Source organism: Pseudorasbora parva, chromosome 8 (assembly GCF_024679245.1).
Source record: "Pseudorasbora parva isolate DD20220531a chromosome 8, ASM2467924v1, whole genome shotgun sequence".
Taxonomy (NCBI): domain Eukaryota; kingdom Metazoa; phylum Chordata; class Actinopteri; order Cypriniformes; family Gobionidae; genus Pseudorasbora; species Pseudorasbora parva.
Window position 1 is genome coordinate 10,981,159 of NC_090179.1, and position 18,844 is coordinate 11,000,002.

Consider the following 18,844-nt stretch of genomic DNA (forward strand, 5'->3'; position numbering starts at 1 on the left):
GAGAAGGGGCGGAGCGTAGCCTGCATCAGGTTAGTGCTATAATGAAAAGAATATAGAAAGGCGAGATCCAATCCGGTTCCAGCTAGTTTCTGTTCCGATAGACCATTAATGCTTGCTTCAGTGTTTCCTAGACCTGGTTTTTACACTTTACTTACCAGTGCGTAAGCTATTTTTATTTATTTCCTATTTTTGTTCTAAAAGCATACAAGCTTTAAGCAGCCATGCCGAAAAGGAGCAAAGTAAGTTCAAAAATATTGAATGTTTTATTCTGTTTTATAGTGTGATTTTCACAAAAGCATGCAATATTTAAATATGCACGTCGCTAGTAAGCTTTATGTGAAGTTATCTGAGTGTTTACTGCATTTTGTGCATGTGTTAACTGGTAATCTAGGGCAGGCGAGACGGTGGCATGAATCTGGCGCCTTTTTACTTAGAGCTCTGCAATTGTGTCGACTGCGAGTGGACATTTTAAAAAACCACCAAAAACACCCCACAAAGAGCATTCTCGACTTTACTTTCACACTTCAATCTTGTAGAGAATACGCAAAGTAATAATCAGACAAAGGGGTGTAACCTCGTAACGTTTGGGCATGTTATTCCATGGAGATGAGCTTGGTCCTGCAAATGTTTTCCTTTTTAACTGCGGCGTTTTAATATCTGTATAACCCTATACAAATAAATTAATGAAAGTTGTGTGTTTGAGGAACATCGTGGGATCTTTGTTTGCCCCTTGTGTAACGTTAACTGTAAATACATGTGTTCGAATCCATATGGTCCCTCGTGTAACGTTAGGACACACACACCATAGGCTTGAGCGTCATGGCTGCCTTTTCACTAAACGCATTTCAAGCCTTGCACACCCAAACGAGTTTATCCCACCAGGTTTATTTCATAATTAGGTTTTTATGTGACTAGCCCGTCTGTGTTTTTCATTTGACCTTTGAAGCGGACGTCGTTAAACTGGCTTGAGAAAGTTTTACCCGCGTATTTAACTAACTTCCTAAAGGAATTCTCGTTTTCCAGTTTTAATTTCGACGCCAATGCTGATTTATGTTAACAAACTTCGAATGTGTTGTGTTTGGTCGTCGAAGGTGAGTGAAATGTGTCGGTGGAGGCGGAGCTTCTCTTCCCCTCCTTCCTTCGGCACGGAATTTTGTCGTTAATATCGATAAAAGTTATCAAATTATGTCGTTAATTTGCACCGTCTTTTAGTTATGTTTACTTTTTATTTTAATTTAGCTGCGTTTTCACGACACATTTAACTACAGTAAAGAAATTGGATGACCCCTCCCCCCACATTTACTTTTAGATTATATAATGGCCCTTTTTCACAGACTGGTGACGCGTTTTACCGGTCATCAGCATCCTAAATTATGAAACGTGAAAAACGTTGTTGTTTTTATATTAAAAAAAAAATGTATAACACTTTTCTTATTATATTGCCTTTGCATCAAGTTACAAAAAAAAAAAAAAAACTAGTTTACTGTAAGGGTGTTTCTATCTAGTTAACTGCTACTGTCTATGGTTAACTGTGACTGCTGTTATCTATTTATTTTTTTTAAGTTGTGAATAGTTTTCCCTTTTTTAGTTGAGCAAATGGGAACAGAAAATCTATTTAATATAGTCTCCCATTCACCGCTATAGAAGTTTACCCAACTATGCTGAAAACCGGAAATGTGAAAAGGGTCAATAAAGGAATTGGATTGGCCCCCTCCCCCACATTTCCTTTTAGATGACATAATTGCACCTAATTTGGAGAGGGGGTGTGGGGGGTGCAACACCTCCCCCCTCAGTCAGCCATGTACACTTACTAACAGCTTCTGTTTCCTCTGGTACAGGCTAACAATGACACTGAAGCAGCTGGGGTGAGTTTGAGTCCATTAGTGTTACATATATAACACGTTTTTTGCATAAAACTCTGATAATTAATGCTTGTTTTTTTGTTGCCTTTCCCCATCTTGTCCTCATCAAACAGCCCAAAAGACGGTCTGAGAGACTTCAAGGTGTAAGTTGGTTTTGTCAATCCTCCTGAATTCATATTAACACAATTACCTGTTTTTGATGCACATGTCTTATGTTGACTTCTGCTTTACAGAAACCCGATACGCCAAAGTCTGAGCCCAAGCCAAAGGTACATCGGTTACCAAAATAAGCTTTAATGCTCTCAATGAATGTTATCTGCAATAGCTTAACCGTGTATTCTCTGAAATGTCACAGAAGGCACCTGCGAGGGGCAAGAAGGCCAAGGAGGTAGAAAAGGCCAAGCCAGAGGACAAGAAAGAGGATGCAAAGGCCGAGTCCGAGTCTGAGGAGAAAGCTCCAGCGGAGAATGGAGAGACCAAAGCTGATGAAGTAAGTCCGAATAATTAATCCAACCCACTGAGGTCTTGTATAATTTTGCTTGCTCATTAGTCCATTTTGTCTGTTGCTAAGGTTATTTATTTATTTGTTTGTTACAGGAGGACAATGGAGAGGAAGAAGAAGGCGAGGAGGAGAAAGAGGGAGCTGCTAAATAACGTTGATTACATTTCACCAGAGCTCCCATACCTCTTTTCTTGTACAATACAGAGGAATATTTTTATTGACTATTTTCTAAAAAAAAAAGAGAGGAAAAAAAGCAGTTTTTTTTTTTAGTAGTTCAATATTAGATGCTCATTTTATAGACAACTTTCAAGAGAAAAGCTTTAGAAGAGGGATTCCATCTTTTCCCACTCCAGTTTTTCCTGAAGAAGAATTGCAGTCATGAAACAACTAATGACTACTTCTTATTATTTTTTGACTCTGTTTTGTTTTTAAAAGGGAGGGGAGCAGAACAGGTTGCAACAGATAATGTGATTGTGCCATTTTTAAAATTTTAAAAATGAAATTTCTTGAAACTGGGAGCGTTTGCCTGAGACACTAACATTCCATAGGCAATGTGATGGACGTCTGTATGTAGCCTGTATTGTCTGGGAAGGGGGTTCTATAAGGAAATGCTTTTGTTTTGTTTTTTATTATAAGCTGTATTCTATAAATTGAGACCTCTTTATTCAAACCGTTTAATGAATCGACAGCTTTGATAATGATCCTGCTCACTAGTACTGGAACACTCATCAGATTTGTGATTTACATTGACTTGTCTCTGTGTGGTGATAGCATTGCAATAACTTTGTTGTATAGCTGCTGTGAAAAAGGTTTTCATGATTTCTATATGCAGTATGTGATGGTACTTTAAGAGGATGAAAAAAGGAATCGTGTGTGTTAGCAAAGCTAATAACAGCTATGTTACAGTGTTAAACATGCAGGTTGTAGCTGATGTTATAAGAATTACTGTAATTTCTTTCACGTGAACATGTCAGCAGTAGCTATATCACTCAAGGTTTTTAGGTTAAAAGTACACATGTACAGTTTCTTTTTTTATTTCCTTTTTTATGTAGCTGTATCTGTAATGAGTGGTATGATATGCCAATAAAATGGGTGTAATTTCACCGTGATATTTTGCCCTTTGGTTTTCCTTTATGATAAACGAACAAAAGATATAATATCCAACAGAAAAAATTCCATGTGGAAGAGAGCTAGAAAAGTATTTCTTCTTTGCATTATTGAGAGAAATAGTTTTTGTGTTTCATATTCTATCATTGGCTAGAAAGGTCTCTGAGTTTATATGGATATATTTATAAATCCTGGAAAATAATTGTAAAGATGTGTGGAAACCCTTCAGTCTCTTTTTCAAGAATTTAAAATAATTTGACATTTTTTGATATTTTAAAATAAAATGTACACAGACCTGATTAAAAACTCAATCTTATATCTATTATAAACTTTTCATTGATGAAGCTGAGGGAATCCTTATTTCACTGTTCTGCATTGACAGTGATTGATTTTTATTTTTGGGGGAACTCACCCCATTATATGCCACCCATTCATTTTAAGGTAAGGGTACCCATTCATTTTAACGGGTATTTCCAGGTGTGCATGTGAGTGTTCTGTAGTGGGGATGGACCTGAGGGAATCTGCAAGGTGAGATTTGTTACTTTTTTTTACAACCCAAAAAACTCTTGAATTCATTATGTGTGCCTAAATTTCAAATGTGACCAATGAACACTCCATTTTTAAAAATTAAAAGAAAATTTTGGGGTCAAAATGACCAAAGAAGAGCCAGAAGAACAATGTATTCTTTATGAATCTTATCAAAGTTTTTTTGTGTTTTCTATTATAAAGATTTTAATATCCATGCAATTTAATGGGGGTTTAGGATCTACGTTATTGAAAGCTTGTTTTAGTGTCTTAAGGTCAGGCTAAAAGTATGTGACCGATATTCATAAACACCGGTTGACAGTTTTGTAGGCAAATAATCACCAGCTATAGTGAATATCAGTACTTCATATTACTACAACTATTATCAAAACTTCACACTATATATCACTCAAGATGCACTAAAAATGTCAATAGTTCTCAGATGCCAATTGCACATAAAGCAAGTGGCATCTGCAAACAGATTAAACCTCAGAATTATACATTTTGACTGTGTGTTTTAATTATATGAGCCGATGATTTAAGTGGATGTTCACATAGGCTAGCAGATAGAGCTTTACCGTGAATCATAACGTTAATAATATTTTATCTCCATGATGCAACTGCTTAGAGCTGGGTTTACATATAGTTTCCAGTATGCAACGATATCAAGCAGTTGAGATTTGGCCTATGGTATCGCTTTACTCTAAATGTTGGTAAAGTTGGATATCCAGCTAGGCAATCTGATATGATCTCTTATATCATATAAAACCTAACAAGCTTATTTTGAAAAACATGTTTTTCATGAAAGGTACTTCACAAACTCAGTCACTTTGTTTGATATTTTGTTTGGTTTCTCATGCATAAGTGTATGCATACTTTTTGGGGGGCAACTGCTCCAGTTTTGAGGGAGATTTTTTGGAGGATCTCCTTTTTTTTGTCAGTGGAGTAAATCAAGTAAATTTGGCACATTTAATATAATATACATCACAAAATCCCGCATGCATGTGATAATAATAAGTAGGGGTGGTGAATATGAGTTGTTTGCATATTCAAACCATAGACTGTTTTAAAGACAAAAGATAAACGGTTCTACTGTCGCCATTCAAAGTGACGTCACGAGCGAGCCGTTCGTCCTGCTTCGAACGGGAACGCGCGGTCTCGTCGTTCTTCGAGAAATGGTTTGCTTTTAATGGCACGACAATAAACTGTGCACCTGAACATTTAACGTTTGCGTTTTTAAATGTCCGCGTGGCTTGTGTGTTTTGCTGAAGAAGACGAGCGGTTGTACACCCTCCCCCTGTTTCCGCTGTGCGGGCGGAAGTAGCTGTGAGCTCAGGCCTCATACTTCCAATGGCGACCGAAAACTGGCCGAACAGAAAGCGGGAGCAATCGTGGAGGGGTACGAAGCGTACAATCGACATTAAATAATTATTTAATTTACCAACTACACATAAAGTTCGTCTCCAAGCACCGAATTCTTTGAGCTATGGCCGAATCTGCAGCCAGAAATGGGAGTATTTCACCCCTTGAATCGGGTAAGCCACAAAAAGTAGCATTTAGGAATGTTATTTAAGGTACTTTGATAGTATCTGTATCCTAAATCCAATAATGAACGATCTCGCGGTGTCCTTTCGCAGAGTTATATTACTTGATATCGCGCTATTTGAGCACGGGGCCGTGTCGGAAAGCGGCCGAGGTGAGTTGTCTTCAGTCGTCGGGACTTTAAAACGAGTAACTTATTGTGTGTGTAAATGATGCTCGTGTGGATGAGAGCCCTGAACACAGCTCGTTCTCATCTGTTGCAGGCTCTTGTGTGTGAGCTGGAGGAAAATCAGGTGTGTTGCTCGAGCTCTTCATGTCCATCAGTCTGTGTGTTTGGTTCCCTCTTGGATTGAAACATGGATTCGGCGATATACTACTTTTCATTATCTCTCCTCTTGAACTTTGTTTACCTTATACCTAATATTATTAAGAGAACTTGTTCGCTTTCCTTTCGCATTCCTCGTTAACCGGCTTATTTTTTTGATAGCTTCTTCCACGTCGACTGGATTGGGAAGGAAATGAACACCCGCGATCTTACGAAGATTTGGTAAGTGTTTTGATTTTGTTTCTGGAGCATGTGCATGGCTTGTTTAATTTCTCACACGTGTTTGTTTTGTGATCTAGTCTCGACTTTAAATGACAGGCATCTGAACTCTTTCCTCCCGTTCTGTTCTACATCCGTGATATTGTTGGCATCTTTGATTAGGTCTTGTCGCGTTATTATTAGAGCTGTTCTTTGGGGTTCGGTGTGTTTTGACTGCTTCCCTATTATTTAGTGCTGTATTGCAGTTAAGGTGGGGCCTCGTCGGGTTGTGGCTACGTCAGGATATTAAACCGTCCAATCAGATATCAGGATTTGGCGTCGGCTTTTTATGTTGCATGTGACCTGCGCTCTGATTGGCCGATAAATGGCACGTTTTACATAAACTCCTTGCATTCAGCCGCATGAGACGGGCTTTTATTTATGTTTTCCTGAAAGGAATAATAGGTCAATATTTAACAAGACAGCTACTTAAAATTGTTGTTTTATTTGTCTGCTTGCTTAGTTAAAAGCCAGAGAAAGGATACATTAGCAGGAAAAAAGACAAACGAAAGAAAGAGCAATTACACTGAAGTTTTAAGGACCAATATTGCTATTAATCATAATCCACTATTATAGTTTTATTTGATACTTTTTGGCTTACCATTATTTTAAATGTTCTATATATATATATATATATATATATATATATATATATATATATATATATATATATATATATATATATATATATACACACTGAGATTTAAATTAGTCATGTGATATAATGCGCTTATTGTGTACATGTTTAAAGTATTTATGTGCATTGTGCACTTAATTACAACTGTAAATTATTTCTGTTATTACATCTATAATTACAGTTAATCCTTCCCTTTTTACCCATTCTTAAACCTTACCCATAGCACCAGACCTGTCCAAACTGTACCCATATGTGACCCTGGACAACAAAACCAGTCATACTGGTCTTATTTATTTAATTTATTTATTTATTTAGATTTATACACCACGTGAAAGCTGAATAATGCTGAATGAACGCTTTCCAGTGATGTGTTTGTTAGGATGGGACAATATTTGGCCGTGATACAACTATTTGAAAATCTGGAATCTGAGGGTGCAAAAAAGTCTAAATATTGCGAAAATTGCCTTTAAAGTCCTGACAAATGAAATCCAAATGAAGTCCTTAGCAATGCATATTACTACTACTAACAGTACATTTTAAATATATTTACAGTAGGAAATGTACAAAATATCTTCATGGAACATGATCTTTACTTAATATCCTAATGATTTTCAGCATTAAAGGAAAAAATATGTTTACCAATACAGTGTATTGCTATTAATGATATTGCCACAAAAATACCTGTGTGACTTTGGACTGGTTTTGTGGTCCAGGCAGGGTCACTAATCCCATCTCAGAAGCACACATGTTTCTTCAATGCAACATCAAAACAAATACATATGTTTCTAACTATTAATTTTTATTTGATGTAAGTACAAAGTTGTTTAATACACGTAATATAAAGGGTGACTGTTTTTCATTGAAAATACATGACATTAGTAAACCAAGCGACTTTATAGCATCCTCACGGTGTAAAGATCCTTTGTTCTTTGTTAGGTTGCTGCCAATAGACATATCGCACCAGACCACCTTTTGCAGATATGCAAGCAGATCGGCCCGATTCTGGACCGAGAGGCTCCGTCTGGTGTGCCAGGAGTGCACTCTCTCCTGGGGGCCGGGAAACACTCTTTACTGCGGCGGTCAAAAGGTGAGATCAGGCTGGAGCTTTCAATCCCTTCGACCTTGGTGTGAGTCTGTCAGTTATCCAAGTCTAAATGTCACCACCGTCTGCCTGCTCTCCACATCTCTAGACTGCGGCAGTAGCAGATGGAAAGCCTCCACGTTCGCGGCCCTTCATAGAGGGAGACCACCAGAGAGGCCTTTAAACTGCAGGGATGCCAATATAGGTGAGCACTGTCTGTTATCCACCTGTAACAAAGCTCAACAATGACCATTTTTAGTTTAAAAATGTTCTTGTCTCGGAGTAAAATAAAAAATAGCTTTTTTTCTTTTATCGGCATGAAATGAAAATTGTGATCCCCTTTTCTATGCTTGAGTGAAACGGTAGGGCAGGACTTCATTATGTCCTTTGGGAAATGATTGGCGTGTCATTGGAGAAGAGATGCGGTTTTAGCGGGGAGGGAAGGCTTTTATATTTCATTACTGTTTTTTTTGTTGAAAGGTTGCAAGGGTACGTTAAATGATGTTCCTGGAAAAATCACTTATAATAAACACGTGTTTCATAAAAATAGAATTGTCAATTTTCATTTTGTGGAGAAATTAAATAAAGCTTTTAAAAACAAGATATGTTGTTAAATAAAATTAAGGCTGCCCACGACTTAAGATTTTCCTAGTTGACTGTTAGTCTTTAATTTTAAATTATTAGTCGATAAGTTGGGGGGCATTAGTAATCCATAATAATGAGCATTTAAAATAGCCGTTTTAAAGTGCTCTAGTGTGCACATAGGCCTTTAGCTTGCTGCAGTGACACCAACACACATTGCATGAACTTCACTGAAATCTAAACGCCAACAAAATTAATAACTTATGGATTATGAAACTAAAATATTTTTAAAATGTCTGGCATTCATATAAATTATAAACAAACAAATAAGTAAATGGGCTATACAGCAAACTGAAATGCTATACCAAACAACGATATGGACAATTAAGCTATACCTAACTTACCATCACTATTTTTTCCCCCTCTGTTCTCATTCATATTATGACAAAGGAGTCAAACTCGTGTTGACCATAACATCATTTAGCTGAGCCTTCATTTAGTGGGAAATAGGTCTTCATGGGTCCGAATGAATCTGAAAACCTAAAGTCTGTCCCGAGCAGGTTCGAGTCCAAAACTTGATAAGTGCCTGAGACATGGGTGATGTAAAACATTTAAAACACAATAAAAATTTATTTTAAAAGTCAACTTTTCTTTATTTGTTTTAGGTGTTTAACAATATTTTAATATTTACACTTCTATGTGTAAATGAACAAACCCTCCAGGATACTGGTGTGTTCACTCCTCATAAACTGCTCTGCCATAGGCCTACTTGAGATGTTTGCGAGAGTTTGGGTATTTGCTTCTTAATATAAACATTAATATACATAATTATTAACACCATTGTATGGTCCAATTCTCAGGATTAACTAGTTGCTTATCATGTGTATTAATAGACTATTGGCTGTAGAATCAGGATAGGACTCGGGCAGAAATCATGTTCATTAATGCAATTATTAACGTTACTGTAGTAAGAAGCAGAGCAGATGTTAAGATGATTGCAACACACACCTCACACGCACCGGGACTTTTATTATGCCACAGTTGCCGGCACCATTTCCGCTTTTCTGGTCATGAGTATGAGGTAACGCACCTCGGTTCATCATATTAGTTAACTCTGAGTGTGAAAAATCATGTTATGATGTTACTCTGTGCGTTCGCTCAGCGGCTGCTGTGAAACTTGTTGCACTGCAGTGAGAGTAAGGCGTTTGCCAATGAAACCGAGAGTAACGCAGATATGACGTCACTGACAGGCGACTCTGTCAGACGTCCCAGTTCCTTAGTTAAAATGGCAATTTTCTCACTATTTACAAATAGTTGGAAACATTTGGTATATTGAGAGTATTTAACTGAAGTTTTTTGGGATATTTTACTGAAAATGTTTTACATAGTGCACCTTTATTCCTACCCAATACCCAGTGCCATCTGCAGTATAGAGACGAAGCAACACGTCATAATCTGAAAACCACTGCCACTGGGGGGAAAACAATCAAACCGTCTCCATTGTCTTTGTAATGCGTGAAGCAGCCTCTTCATTTCTGACTTATAACAAAAACAGAACAATGTCTAAAAGCTGATATGTGACATGGTGCACAGCTAGTAAACCCAGAAGTTTTTATAAGCTGTTGACCCAAAAATTGAGCGTTTAAGGATACAAAAGTGAATACAGGCAATTGAGACCAAGGGTGACGATGTTATATAACACTGAGAACTAGGCGCACTGGAGGGGAATGTAATCAGCGACCGGAAATATAAAACTGACATTTGGATATTTGATTTAACAGTGACAAAATGTTTACTGCACACACAGGCACATCCCAAGGATCCTAAAATGTATTCTTCCTACTGATGCTTGAGGTTTTATTGGCTGTATCCACTCTTTTTCTCCTTAAACGCTTGTTTTCGGGGTGGTCGACAGCTTATAAAAGGTAGTTCTGTGTTTTTTAGCTTGTTTGCTGTCCACGCTGTCACATCGCAGCTTTTAGACATTGTTCTGTTTTTATAGGTCAGAAATGACAAGGACACCGCTTCATGCAATACAGAGTCAATGGAGAGTGTTGGATTGATGCCCAAGTGTGGGTGTGGCCTAAAAACGCTCAATAGCATCTCTATAGAGGACAAGAAAGGCAGTGTTTGGGTTAGATTTTAATTGGTAAAATAAAGACCTTTCAAGTTTTCTCTATATATTTATATTTCTTTTCTGTGAGGCAAGTAGTCTATATGCTGAGTTTCACATTTTTGTGAGACTGCTCCATTTCACGGAGACGGCAGAAAGCGCACCCTGTTAGTTGTCTTTATTTTACAAAAGCACAATATTTGGTTGAGTTTACAAAAATAAGTTGACTCTTTTGAAAGATGTATTACTCTTATCTGTAAGACAAGTTACCAGGAAAAAATTCTCACCGGCTTCCTCCATGTCAGGAAGCGCGCTTATACTTCAGCTTCCACACTCCGCAAAACACTTGGATATGCGGCTAATAATGCGCATTTATTTCACGTAAGAGCTGGCGGCCAAGTTACTTGTTTCAAATGAAAAGCCTTATTTGAAATCGATGGATGATTATAGCCATCCCATATCCACGTTTAATGCATTTTGACATTATTCTCAGCCTTCAGAGAAATGAAATGTTAAGTGGTTTCCTCACTGTCATTGTAGTGGAGGTGTGTCGAGGCAGAGAACTCACAGGAGCTCAGTGCTTCAACTCTATCAACCCTGTCAGCAATTATCAGCACATGAGGATGCACAGGAGGATCCTGGGACATCTCTCTGCCGTGTACTGTATCGCCTTTGATCGAACGGGTTCCAGGATTTTTACGGTGAGCACCATCAATCTTTTTGGGGATGCCCCCTGCTACTCCTCTCTGTTGTCCCATGCTTGACCCTGTTCGTTTCTGACCCACAGGGTTCCGACGATGCCTTGGTGAAGATCTGGTCCTCCTTTGACGGAAGGCTTCACTCCACTCTCAGAGGACATTGTGCTGAGATATCAGACCTCGCTGTTAACTTTGAAAATACCCTTATTGCGGCCGGTAGCTGCGACAAATCCATTCGAGTCTGGTGCCTTCGTACTTGTGCCCCAGTTGCGGTCCTGCAGGGCCACAGTGGATCTATTACCTCGTTACAGGTGAGAGTGCCGTATGGCTTATTAGGGGAGTGCGATATCACAATTTTAGGCTGTGAATGATTAAAATGTCTCCATGATCTGCCTTAAAGGAGCGATTGTAGTATCGTGCTACAGTGCACAAGCTTTCAGTTCTGTCACCCCGTCCCAACATCACATTTTGGCAACACAGCGGTAGAGTTAAGGTCACGTGACAAAGCAGTTCTTCGTCAACGTGAAACGTTATAATTTGCATGCGTTTTAAAGGGGTCATAAATTGAGAGATCATTTTCCCTGATCTTTTGAAATATGAGGTCATTGAACTATTAAAAATGTAATCTAAAAACATCTATTATTGAAACCAAGCTCTGGAAATGTCGTCTTATAACCTTATAGTGCGACAAAAGACGCCTCTGCAGAATCAGATCAACACCGCCTTCTACATCATTGCGTCTTTGTCCCCGCCCACTAGTGCATTAGTGAGATGCAGGATCACTGGATTAAATATAACTTTACCTTCCAAAGGATCCTAATGCTAGGAATGTGCTTATTTATTCTCAACAGTGTGAATGTCTCAGTTGAGCATTATTTATTTGCATTTGGTATTTCACTGTGGATTTTTTTGGTAAATTGGTAGCAATTTTGGCGTAGGCTTTACAAACTGACTGTACTTTTACTGACAGTAATCCCACAATATGTAAGTAACCGTAACCCAATCGCAAACGGACAGAGGGCCAGATGTTCCAGTCAGACTTTCTTTTTCTCAAAATGGTTTAATGCTGTTTATGCAACAGTAAGCAAGTGCCTATATGCTCACCTTCACATTGTTTCTCTTAGTAGTATGAAAATAATATTTATTTAAATTATGCACAGAAAGCGATCAAAGAATGCTTCCTTTACAATCACTGGAGCTGTCAATCAAACAGCCGAATTTATCAGTGACTGAGTTCTGGACTGGCACCAAAACGTTATAATCAGTGATGCTGTCTACACTGCACAATTAACCTCTTATTCGCATCATGTATGCAGTGTTAATTATGAAAGCATTCGTTAGTGTGCAATGATCAGATCGCTGCAGTCATGCGCTCAGCAGACTGTCATCGTCTATATGCTCATCACTGCAACCTTTCGTTCTACGGGAATAGATCTGAATATAATGCTATAATCAACACTTTTCATGATTCATTAATATCGACAGCTGTAATAATAAAAACATAGTAAAAGTTTGAGTTCCACATATAAATACTTATTTCATATGCAAAGACATTCACAGAAGTGGGCATTTGGCCTAGAAATTGACTTTTATTTATAAATTGACCATTTTAGATGTAAAAATCACACTATTATAAGTGCTACTCACGAAACATAAAATAATTTTATAAAAGCAGTTTATGACCCCTTTAAAGCCTCATTCGCGTGCTGTTCTGACATGAGCTTTTCCGAATGTGTGCACACCTGAACTCTCGAGTACTCTCTTAATTCAAGTAACTCTCTTAATGTAATGCTCTATTAGATATTATTGCACTTAACTGCTAAAATCCCACAAGATTTACATAAACCCAGTCATTTATATCTTAATTGAATGTAAACCGTTTGGATGCATGTCAGTAAGTCATGATACACATGTATCAGTATGTTAGATCTGTGCATTAGGTCTGTGATATTTTGTGCCATATCTTCCACCTCTACTTTTCATGCTTTGTTTTTATTAATGTTGATTCAGTGGATGGGCGTGGCAAATTAATTAACAACCTCGTATATATCTTACTGACATAAAGTGTCTATAAATAAATCCCTATTGGATTTATTTTGGTTCCCCCAAAACATATTGCATATAAACATATACATTTTAAAAATATAAACATATACATTTTAAAGTAATTTATGTTCACCAAGACTGCATTTATTTGATGAAAAATAGTTATATATATATTTGTGAACTGTTATTTCAGTTTGAAATGATGGTTTTTGGTTTTTCTATTTGAAATTTTAAAATGTGATTTGTTCCCATGATGCAAAGCTGAATTTTCAGCATCATTACTCAAGGTCAAGATATAATTTATTGTCTGCCTTAGGAGAAAGGGAGTTTTAGATTAGAGAAACACTGCAATGTCAACGCACAACACAAATACATACAACATTCTAATCCTATAACCCTATATTATAAAAAAAAAGATACATACCGTTAAACGAATTACTACAGTTTTCAGTGTCACATGATCCTTCAGAAATCATGCTCATGTAAAGTTTTGGTCATATGGCCCACTCATAATCATGTTCACTAATCAGTATTACAATATTGACCAAAATAATCCAGATTTATGATTTTTGTCATAATAATCGAGCAGCCCTAATCCATGGGATTATGCAAATGTTAAGATAAAGTGAACCTTAAGTGCTTGGTGTATTTCTTTCTCCAGTGATTGATAAGTGTGACCATAGGCTCATTCCATCTAGACTACAGCATGTATCAGTTGTGCGGCTGCTCTGTTTTCTTTAGTAAACTTTTTTTTGGGGGGGGAGATGTGTGTACATTTTATGTCTGCTATGAGCCAAATGATATCTTGTGTTTATGTAAACGGTGTTCTCAGTAGTGTATTACCCTTAGCGTACATAACCTGATAATGCTTAAGCTTGTATTCTTTAGTGTGTTGAATGTTGCTCATACAGGCATGTTGTTCGCTTGCTCTAACAGGTTTTTCTACTTCGTCTTTCTCTGTGTAGTTCTCTCCGTTTGTCAAGGGCTCCAAAAGGTACATGGTGTCCACAGGAACTGATGCAACAGTGTGTTTTTGGCAGTGGGATGTGAATAATAGCTGTTTCAGGTGAGGATTCTTCACCAAGTTTAAATTAAAATATGAGGAGTAGGTCTATTGTGTAAGTCAGAGGTTAATTCATCTTTCCTTTAATGTTCATCAGTGATCGTCCACACAAATTCACAGAGAGGCCGAGGCCTGGCGTTCAGACAGTCTGCTCTTCCTTCAGCCCTGGTGAGATGGAGCAACTGTTTGAAATACTGCTAGAGGTTTTTTTTTAGTTTTTCTTCATATGTTTATGTAAGGCTTTTTCAGTGTGCATTTGTTTCTCTTTATACAGGTGGCATGTTCCTTGCAACAGGAAGCACAGATGATGTTATCAGGATATACTACATGGGCAGTGGCTGTCCAGAAAAATTAGCTGAGCTTGGCTTACACACTGTAAGAACGGACAGTTTTTAGGAATTATTTAGTAATCAACAGATTTTAAGGGAATATGTTGTATTGTGTGTCCTGATTCAGAACACTTGTTTTCATTTGTAGGACAAGGTGGACAGCATTCAGTTCTGTCATTCAGGGGAAAGGTAATATTGATGGTTTACTACATACCAATGATTTTTTGGGGTTTGTTGGTGTCAGCGGAACAATTTTGAAAGGCCAAAATCATTGACCGAAATGGTTGTTTAATTAGCACTACTCAAATGTTTCAATGTGGATTAGCCACAACAGGTGAACGTGAGCTGTGTGGAGGCTAGGGTTGGGTTGACTAGAATATATAATTTTTTATTTTTATTTTATTTATTTTTTACTGTCTATGCACAGTTCATTTATCAGTAAAACGGCTTGTAAACCGTCATGTGACATTTACATTTAACCATTTACATACAATTACAGTACCGTTACATTTACATTAGGAAAGCCATCCAGTGTCTTCAGCTTGAATGTTGGCTAGAATAAATATTAGATATAAATAATAAATACTATCCCCTATATTGCATATTACAGGGCTTCAGACTGCAATTTATGTGCAGTTTAAATGCAGCTCATTTTGATTTTATTAAGTAAATGTTTTTTGTATAAATATAACCTCTATCTCTGTCTTTGTAAGTGTTGGAGCATTAGTCATTTTTAATTCAGGTTGTTCTTGTGTTATATTTTTCTGTAATGTCTCTCTTTTAGGTTTGTGAGTGGCAGTCGAGACGGCACTGCTCGTGTGTGGCGACTGCATCAGAAACACCAATGGAAGAGCATTTTATTGAATATGTCTGCCACTCTTCCAGGGTATGGAAAGCCTCTGGGAAAACTCAGACAAGGGTATAGTTGAAGCCGATTTGAACTGCTAATTGCATTTCTTCCTTGTTTACCGAAGGTCTGCACCTTTAACAGAGGAAGAGAACTTCTTCAAACCCAAAGTCACCATGGTGTCCTGGGACCGCCATGACATTACAGTCATTACTGCCGTCAACAATTATCTTCTCAAAGTGTGGAATTCCTATACTGGACAGTTGCTACATATCCTTAAAGTAAGACCATTTCCATCGCACAGATCCTGAGATTTAGTACAGGAATTAGTTCTGTTGTCTGATACCAAAGTTATGTGCTCAGACCAGGTTAAGAATTAAGACCTTTCTGAATGAATCTCTCTTCACCTTCTCACAGGGTCACGAGGCAGAGGTGTATGTTTTGGAGCCACATCCCTATGACCCTCGCATCATGCTGTCTGCAGGGCATGATGGGAATGTCTTCATATGGGACCTCATCAGAGGCATTAAAACCATGCATTACTTTAATATGGTAAAGTATCCCAATGATTTTTCAGTATCGTGTCCAGAACTTGTACAGCCACAACAGCAAGTGTGCACTAGGGCTGCCCCCCTAATAGTCGACTAAACGTTCGTGATCGAGAAAAGGCTTCTGCTGAGTTCATACTGCATTATTTTCAAATTATGATCACATTTCTTTTCACACTGTATGACTATCTGTGGTTGCATTCAGTCGCTGCTGTTCACACTGCACAATGGATCGGCAACGGTATTTCATACTGCTTAAATTTAAAATGGGAAGAATCAAGGACAACCCTGTCCTGCCATAAACTTGTTTCACAACCAAACACGTGGAATGTGACGAGAAGGCGAAAGATCGGAATTGTTATAGAAATGATTACCTGCAGAAAGCTTGCGAGCTGAATTGTGTATTAAACATTATTGCAATCCAATAATGATAAATACCCTGATATATTTTTTCAGGGTCCTTTGGACAGTATAAAGTTCAAACAGCATTTTGTAACATTATAAATCTGTGCTGTCTCTGCTGTTTTGATTTTGATCAATTTATGGGTCTATGCTGAACAATTTGTTTTTTAAACAACCACCACAAGTTTCAAACGGTATCACAATGCATCTGCCAAATGATTAAACAGAATATTACTGTAGGCCCTATCATTCATATATTAGACATTCAAAAACATTTGTCCTTGTGGTTTTGCTTTTGTTGTTGTAGATTGAAGGTCAAGGACATGGTGCTGTGTTTGACTGTAAGTTCACCCCCGATGGGCATCGCTTTGCAATGACAGACTCTCATGGGCATCTGGTTATTTTTGGCTTTGGGAGCTCTAAGCCTTATGAGAAGGTTTGTAGGATTTCTGGTCATAGACTTTCTGGCCACCTCTGTTGCACATGGTATAAAACAACTGAAGTTCCTAAATATACCTTCTCTATCTTTTAATTTATGTCTCCAAAATGATCCATAGCTTCCAGACCAGGTGTTTTTCCACACTGACTATCGGCCACTGATCCGGGACTCAAATGGGTTTGTTCTGGATGAGCAGACCCAGCAGGCCCCACACCTGATGCCTCCTCCCTTCCTGGTGGATGTGGATGGGAACCCTCACCCTCCCAGATTCCAAAGGCTGGTCCCAGGAAGAGAAAACATTGCAGATGAGCATCTAGTTCCTCAACTGGGTTATGTCGCTACAAGTTAGTTCCCTACTCTTCTCATAAAATTGTTGTGATCTATCCCTTATTCATTGTATTTAAAGAATTGTAATGCACCAAAATTAAATGAACAAAACTAAAATAAGTTTTCGTTTTTTAAAACGATTTAAATATCAATGCTCAATAAAAAAACGGCGTAATTTAAATTGCACATACTTTGGGGCAGCAGTGGCTCAGTGGTTCATGTAGATGGTTGTGCTTGGTGGTATGACCAAAAATGTATATCACAGTATATTTTTCTAAATTATATTGGTTTTGTGGTGTGTGATGGTATTTTTTCCCCCTTCGCATGGCCAGGCGTTAACCACATTTTCTACTGACTGAGAGAGGAAATACTGCAGTAGATTGACTAGAATCCCCTATTTTACTGTCATGAGGATTGAATATTGTAGAAAGATTCAACACTAGAGTTAATACAGAGTTTGCAAAACCTCATAAAATGATGCTGTGGGGAAACAACCTATTATACACAGACCTGCAACACACTCATTACAGACACGTGAATATTAAAATATGACCACGGAAAGAAAAAAGAGTTGAGGGCACCTTAAGCATTTTAAAAATCTAACCCTATTTAACTAGCCTGACAAGCCAGACCCACACCAAGATGTTTGGTCTGGAAACTCACCATAGACAGGGCTCAATCCGAGGGGCGGGATAAACGGTTGTCTTTCAAACTCCCTCTGCACGCGATAGGATAGCGCTACACCAACCAGAGCAACGAAGGTGAAGCAGAGCTTGTTTTAAGATTAAACATTCACCGTATCCGGTCGGCTAAACTCCGAACACATCTTCCCTTTTTAAGAATGACTTAAGTGCCGTTCTTTTCTCAGAGAAAAGCTTAACTCCAGAGTCACGGTCAAAGCTGATTCGAAAGACTGCCGTTCGCCAGTTTCTGTGTTTACTAGAAGCACGCAAACGCAACTCGGCCGTCGTCATTATGGCCCCGCCCACCGACTCTATACACCATGTGATTGGCCTGGCAAGAGTTAGGCGATTACAGCTCAGAAGGGTATTGAGAGTTGCTAAACGACACTCGCGGGCAGATTAGATTTGCTGCCGCTAGGGTGCGTCTAGATTTCTAGGCTACTATTTAACAACAAACAAGGTAGAAACTTAGAAGAACAAATGGCACACAAGTTTAACACAGAAAGAATAAAGCTGTTACTTTTTTGCTCAATCTACAGTTTTATCAGTGTCCTTTGCATAAATTTCATTTGAAGAAGATGTGATGAAATATGTGCACATACACGCATCTAGTTCATGTTTAGAGCATTAGAGTATATGAAATGGGTCCATAAACTCACACACTCGCCACTTGCGATTTGGTGGCCATGGGTCTGTTGAAAAAGCTATATAAATTGCAGTCCATTTACCATATACATCCAACCGGTTATTGCAGAATAAACCTTAATTTGGTGATGAGTAGCTGCTTCACAGTGGGGGTCCTTGTCACGAAAGTAAATAATTAGACACAATATTGATTTAAGGTAAAATGTTCTATTAGCTCATTAATTGCAAAACTTGTTTTAAACTTGCTCATTCATCTAGACCCAAAGCTGATCGTTAGGAACAA

At 38.0% G+C, this 18,844-nt stretch overlaps 2 protein-coding genes across 3 annotated transcripts in view; both read left to right on the forward strand.

Moving 5' to 3' along the window:
- Positions 1 to 46: 46 nt before the first annotated feature.
- hmgn1a (high mobility group nucleosome binding domain 1a) lies at positions 47 to 3,473 on the forward strand. The gene is made up of 6 exons (XM_067450089.1): positions 47 to 239; positions 1,839 to 1,865; positions 1,976 to 2,005; positions 2,096 to 2,131; positions 2,218 to 2,352; positions 2,460 to 3,473. Exons 1-6 carry the CDS (start codon positions 222 to 224, stop codon positions 2,514 to 2,516), a joined length of 303 nt encoding a protein of 100 aa, XP_067306190.1. The 5' UTR covers positions 47 to 221; the 3' UTR covers positions 2,517 to 3,473.
- A 1,646-nt stretch (positions 3,474 to 5,119) lies between these two features.
- The window catches only part of brwd1 (bromodomain and WD repeat domain containing 1), a 37,518-nt gene continuing 23,793 nt past the window's right edge, over positions 5,120 to 18,844 (forward strand). For both annotated transcript variants that reach the window (XM_067450090.1, XM_067450092.1), the window contains exons 1-17: positions 5,120 to 5,531; positions 5,634 to 5,692; positions 5,802 to 5,831; positions 6,026 to 6,085; positions 7,695 to 7,845; positions 7,949 to 8,044; positions 11,075 to 11,235; positions 11,322 to 11,543; positions 14,244 to 14,344; positions 14,439 to 14,509; positions 14,616 to 14,716; positions 14,819 to 14,859; positions 15,455 to 15,556; positions 15,645 to 15,798; positions 15,935 to 16,069; positions 16,775 to 16,903; positions 17,025 to 17,250. In XM_067450090.1, coding sequence (XP_067306191.1) covers positions 5,483 to 5,531; positions 5,634 to 5,692; positions 5,802 to 5,831; positions 6,026 to 6,085; positions 7,695 to 7,845; positions 7,949 to 8,044; positions 11,075 to 11,235; positions 11,322 to 11,543; positions 14,244 to 14,344; positions 14,439 to 14,509; positions 14,616 to 14,716; positions 14,819 to 14,859; positions 15,455 to 15,556; positions 15,645 to 15,798; positions 15,935 to 16,069; positions 16,775 to 16,903; positions 17,025 to 17,250 — 1,888 coding nt within the window. In that variant the 5' untranslated portion in view covers positions 5,120 to 5,482. The remainder of the gene's footprint in view (positions 5,532 to 5,633; positions 5,693 to 5,801; positions 5,832 to 6,025; positions 6,086 to 7,694; positions 7,846 to 7,948; positions 8,045 to 11,074; positions 11,236 to 11,321; positions 11,544 to 14,243; positions 14,345 to 14,438; positions 14,510 to 14,615; positions 14,717 to 14,818; positions 14,860 to 15,454; positions 15,557 to 15,644; positions 15,799 to 15,934; positions 16,070 to 16,774; positions 16,904 to 17,024; positions 17,251 to 18,844) is intronic.